This window comes from Fusarium keratoplasticum, chromosome 3 (assembly GCF_025433545.1).
Source record: "Fusarium keratoplasticum isolate Fu6.1 chromosome 3, whole genome shotgun sequence".
Lineage (NCBI taxonomy): Eukaryota > Fungi > Ascomycota > Sordariomycetes > Hypocreales > Nectriaceae > Fusarium > Fusarium keratoplasticum.
Window position 1 is genome coordinate 583,556 of NC_070531.1, and position 5,983 is coordinate 589,538.

General features: G+C 50.0%; 1 protein-coding gene across 1 annotated transcript; it reads left to right on the forward strand.

The window, feature by feature from the left end:
• Positions 1-599: 599 nt before the first annotated feature.
• NCS57_00356300 (uncharacterized protein) lies at positions 600-4,731 on the forward strand (the record flags this gene model as incomplete). The annotated part of the gene is made up of 3 exons (XM_053053553.1): positions 600-1,548; positions 2,508-4,640; positions 4,694-4,731. The coding sequence occupies 3 exons, from the start codon at positions 600-602 to the stop codon at positions 4,729-4,731; spliced, it is 3,120 nt and encodes a 1,039-aa protein (XP_052915713.1).
• Between the last annotated feature and the right edge of the window lie 1,252 nt (positions 4,732-5,983).

Genomic DNA, 5,983 nt, shown 5'->3' on the forward strand with positions numbered 1-5,983 from the left:
GACGACAGTTGATGATGGAAAGGTTTGAAGAGGGAATGGAGTTTTCGCAGTGCTCTGGGTGCTAGTGATGCGTTGGGGTAGATTGAATTGAATAACGACCGTTGAGTCTAGAGGTCAGAGGAAGCGACTTGTTTTATAGTTTTTTGCTTCATCTTGGATCTCATATAGAGCAACTCATGTATACGGACCGGACATACGGCACACCCACGTCCCAAAGCAGCGTAGCCTAAGCGCAGTCGGCCAAGAAAGGCTAGACAGATTTAGTGCTGACGGTTGTCTCGATCAGAGGAGATATGCAGTGTGGGTGCGGGAGCTGGGAAGGTCCCTGTCATCAACACATCTAACAAGCATTACGACCTTTGAAGCCTACCTTAGCCTCGAGGCCCAATGGTATGTGTCGAATTGTTTGCGTATGATTGGATATCTTCTAGTGATAGTATGCAGAAGCGTTACAATAGGATTCCGGCACGGGGTTGATCCGAGTTGGCTGGTCTACCAAAACCACTGAGGCTTGCTCACCCCGCTCTGGCAATCAACCTGCGCAACTGCTGCTATCTTATCCCTCATCATTTCTACCAACTGACTGTATCTCTTTGCCTATGTCTGGATCAAGATCGAAAACCGGCTGCTGGACGTGCCGTCTGCGCCGTAAGAAGTGCGACGAAAACAAACCGGCTTGTGAAAACTGCACCTCGCGAAATCTAGAGTGCTATGGCTATGACCAGAAACCCGCGTGGATGCTCGGCAAGGAGAGCTGGCAGCACGTTCTTAACTCCGACGAAGCGAGAGCTATCAAGGACGCTGCAGAGAAAGCCTATAGCCGCCGTAGGCAGAAGAATCTCCACACAGCTCCTTGGTCCGCTGGTGTTATTGTCCAACATGTCAAGGAACTCGGCCACCCCGTGCAGTCGACCACCATACTTGACCGCACGTGGTCTAACTGCACGCAAACCCTGCGAGATTGCGACTATGCACCGAACTACCAACATGTTCAAACCTTTCTTGATGTCATCTTTCCCCTTCAGTGGGGCTTTTTTGCTCTCTGCAAGCAGCCAGATCGCAGATGGCTCTTTGACACCATCATCGCCTCGGAGCCTATGTATCATGCATCTTCGGGCCTATGCATATCATTCGAGACGGGCGTGAAAGCTGGCTTTACGAATGGCACATGTCATATCACGCCCGAGGTTCGAAAATCACGGCTACTTGCACTACAAGGACTTCAACCTTGCATCGCCGAGTTGCAGGAACAAAAACCACAAAATTCGTCTCTACTAAAGGCGGTTCACGCTGTTGCAATTATGCTGCTGCTTTCGAGTCTCGAGATCTATGGAGAAACCGAAGGCACATGGGAAGTGCATCTGAATGCAGCTGGAACAGCCTTGGACTTGGTTGAGAGGCAGTTGGCCACTCCTGACAATGCCAGCGCCATAGGGGAGCTTCTCAGCAACTCCACACTATCCTTTGAGACTCGAGCACTTGGACTTTTCGTCGCTACTTACGCCTGGACCGACATTTTGGCAGAGGCTGTACATGGAACTAGCTACAGTAAGCCGAGGGCGTTTGAATACCTCCCTCTACTCCAAAACGATGCCATCGACATGCGAAGCATAATGGGCTGTCGAAACTCGGTCATGATCATCATAAAAAAAGTCAGCCTATTTTCTATCTCTATGCAGAAAGACCAACAACCCGGGGCAGCCGAAAGAGCAAAGGCTCTCGCCCTTGAAATTCGGCATTTGATCCAAGAGGCAGCCTCTGCATTTACGAACTCGGACTCAGGTCTCGAAGCAGATAGCTGCTGGGTCACACTTCTCCATGCGTATGCAGCTTTGATCTACTTGCAGACTGTGATCACCCATGAGGCTCTCAGAGGAGATCTCAATATGCAAGCAACGGTAACAAAATGTCTCGAGTTATTGGAAGCAATCCCTTCGCATCTCTTCATCCGAGTCTGCTGGCCATTCACTGTTGCAGGGTGCATGGCAGACGAGGACCACCATCTAAGATTCCGAGCGGTGGTCCAGCGTGTAGAAGAATCGGAGTGCGTGCTGGGGTTTACGTGGAAGGGCCTGATTGTCATGGAAGAGTGCTGGCGGTTACGACGGTGCAACCCAGAGTCCGCTTGGTGTTGGCGAACGACCATGGAACACATGCAGGCACGAATATTGTTGATTTAATTTCTAGTTATCCTGTCACAATAGATGAGTACGTTTTTATTCGCCCTTCACCATGACTGCATACCTAAAACACGTGGGGAGTAAATGCTTCGCCTCCATCTTCATGATGAGAACGCGGCTGAGTCTCCCAGGGTGAGAACGCCTTGGGTATGCCTGCATATTTACTGACCAAACAAAATTGAAGGCTTCAGCCACACGTCTTCAATCCTCAGGCATCAAGGTAGACACCTCACTTCTAGAAAGATCAGGCTACGCAGACACTTTCTTGCACTCACTTCTTTCATCCCACAACAACATCAACCAAACACAAGCCCACAGACCAACCAGCACTCCACATGTCGGGCGCAGAAGCCGTGGCGGTATTTGCCCTCGCTTGCAACGTCATGCAGGTCGTTGAGGCCGCCTGCAAGACAGTCGGCACCTGCAAGCGCATCTACCAGACCGGACAGCCTGATCCGGCACTCGACGAATATGGCAGCCAGCTCCGTGACATTTCCGATGCGTTGGAAACACAGCTTAACAAGACTGTGGGCCCTCTCTCTCCAGATGACACTCGACTTCGAGACTTGGCCGTCCGATGCACAACCATTGCCAATGGGTTGGTGGACCAAATCGCATCAGTGTCAAAGTCAGCTGGGAAAAGAACCATCGGATCAAGTATCCTGCTGGCCATCAAGAACAGATTCAACCAAAGCTACCTCAGCCGTTGGGAAAAGGACCTTGCAAAGGCCCAATCTGCCATGGAAACCCAGTTGCTTGTCGGCCTGCGCCAGCGTGTAGACGCCAACATGTTGCAGAATGACGAAATGGATCGTGACCTCAAGTACTTCATCAGCCAGCTGGCAGATAATCAAACAAGCCTTTCGGACTTAATTATCCGACAGAAACGCGAAATAAAGGAGGAGATTTCCAAAGGACTCACGGAAGTTGAGGCATCGACAAAGGCTCACATCACCGCCGAATTGCACCACAACGAGAGCCGCATGCAGAGCCACGTGTCTAAGGCCTTCAGCACTGTTGAAGAGACATTCGAGAGGCACGCTCAAGAAGATAGTTGTTCTCGCTCACAAGAGGAAGCTTATCGGCGTCTTCTCAACAGCCTCAAATTCTCAGAAATGGAGGCCCGGCGGAATCATGTCTCTCATGCTTGTCCAAAGACCTTTCGCTGGATTCTTGATTCTCAAGACTCCAGTTCAGATGATGAATATGATGGAACCGAAGATTACTGGGAAGATACTGACGGCGACGACGACAACGACGATGACGAAGGGAGTCATAGTACCGGCAGCATTGACTCCGATATCTCGATGCCCTCTAACTCTCCCGATTCTCCAACATGGGATAGTTTGATTGATTGGCTTCAGTCATCTGAACCAGTGTACTGGATCAGTGGAAAGCCCGCATCAGGGAAAAGCACTCTCATGAAGTTCATTTTGTCCCACGACCAGACGAAGCCGCTCTTAAACCAATGGCAAGACAATGTCCGCATACTTTCGCATTTCTTCTGGAGACCGGGTACAGAGCTTCAACAGAGTATCAAAGGCCTCCTCTGTTCACTCCTGCATCAAATCTTTGTCCAGGACAAGGACCAAGCTTTGATATACCTCGAGACGCGGCGAGAACTATCCTGGAAGGATTCATCGTCAGACTGGGATCCAAAGGAGCTGGAGGCTTTGCTCCTCGAGTACTTGCAGCGTCCCTTGGTCGCAATTTGCCTATTCATCGATGGCCTTGACGAGGTCTGGCCCAAAGACGGCGTCCAGAACCTCATTTCGTTGCTCAAAACGCTCCTTCAGAAGAGCAATCGTCTCAAACTTTGTGTCTCTAGTAGACGAGAGCATCTATTGGAAAGTCGTCTTTGCGATTACCCCCAGCTAAAAATGCACGAATTGATTCACAACGACCTCGAGAAATATGCCATTCAGGCCTTGAGCGAGGCATCAGCCCACGCAAACCTTGACAGCGGGGATATCAGAACTATTATCAACCAAATTGTCTGGGCATCCGATGGTGTTTTTCTCTGGGTTGTCCTTGTGAGTAACTCGTTATCCAGAGGACTTCAAAACGGCGACTCTTGCGAGGAGCTATTTCAGCGTCTCGACTCACTCCCACGCGACCTCGAGGGCTTGTACCTGGATATGTGGCTCAGGCAGAACGGAGATGACGAATTCTATCGCAAGTCATCTGCGAAGTTGCTTTATCTCTGTCTGGTCGGGTTGGGCTGGAAAGAGAAGCCTGAATTTGGGTTAACGCCAACCGTTCTCCAACTGATGGTCGCAATGGATGATGAAGGCCCGGAGGATCATCTGATACATCGTCGTTACCCAGTTGAAGAACTCAGAATAAGATGCCAAACGACTGTCAAGATGATTCAGGTCAGGAGTGCTGGTCTTTTAGAGGTATACGACGTATACGACATGTCTCAACATGACCCGAATTACGAAGCCATTTTTGATGACCGTATTCGGTTCATTCATCGATCCGCCCAGGACTTTCTCACTGATACCCAACAGGGGCGAACTTTTTGGGCAAACCATGGGATGACCTATGATTCAGCTTACACCAAGCTTTATCTAGCACTAACTCTAACTTATCTAATTGACGAGCGATTCAAAGAACCCTTTGGGGGACCCTCTTCCCCGCTCTATACACTTGCAGAACATTGCGACTTCCTCGAGCCCAGTACGATACGTCACTGCCTTCAGGAGACAGCCAAACATTGGCACGCTCTTTGCGGTCGTCATCACATGTTGGTGAAGGCGAGCTGTTACGGGTTTTTTGAATACGCTTCCGAGCAGCTATCTGCAGAGCAAAACGAATCGTCAGCCGTTCCGCGACTTTTTTTGCACATGACTTGCACCGATGGCTGGATGAGATTCCCAAATGGGATCTGGAGCGAAGCGGGACAACGTCATGTAGTAGAGGGTCAATGCCGCCTTCTGCGTCTCTTCCTCGACAAGGTGGCGTTCCGGGACCCCAAGCCATTCATCTTGCCGCCGGTCGGAGATGGTGGCCCATGCTACAGCATTTCCCAGACTCTGGGAGGTTTTCTCCTATTGGTCCGAAATTATGTCGACAGCTCAGCGTCTGCCCAAACTCTCATGGACACATTGGGGGCATTTGAAGGAACACCTGTTGATCCAACTGATAAGCTGCTCTTGAATCTGGATTGGGTGATTATACAGAACAGGAGGTCATACCTCAAGGTGTCGCTCTTCGAGCCTGGAGCTACCATCAGCCCGGAAACTGAGCGTGTCCAAGTCGAAATCTCCCTATGTGACTGGGTGGATGCGACTCTAAACAACCTTCATGTGCTGATCACTGGCCACCGCCCTATCACCGGGGATACGTCATGCGCCCCACACGTGCGATTTGTGAGCTTGATCGCCAGAAATACGGCGAAAGAGTTTTGCAGATACACCCCCAACGAAAGCCATGTAAACCATCTTTCACACATGGCCCAAGAGCTGCTCTACGCTCCATTTACACGTCCGGGTTATTCCGACGGATATGCCAATTCATCGGGAAAAGCCTTCATCGACGAGGTAACATCCTTAAGGGAAGGCTGGGCCGAGTCCGTTTTTGGACCCGTGGATATGGTAAGAGAAGGCATAGAATTTCTCAGTTGGCTTTAGTATAACAATTGGAGACCATGAGACAGAGTTATTTATCTCGAAATCGTCCATATCTCCTGAACTTATAGTGTGTGATAAATAACTAGAACTTGGCTATTTATATAAAAGCCTCGGTAGCGACTTCTGGGTTTGACACATTCGCTATATTATCAACAAATAAGAGTAAAG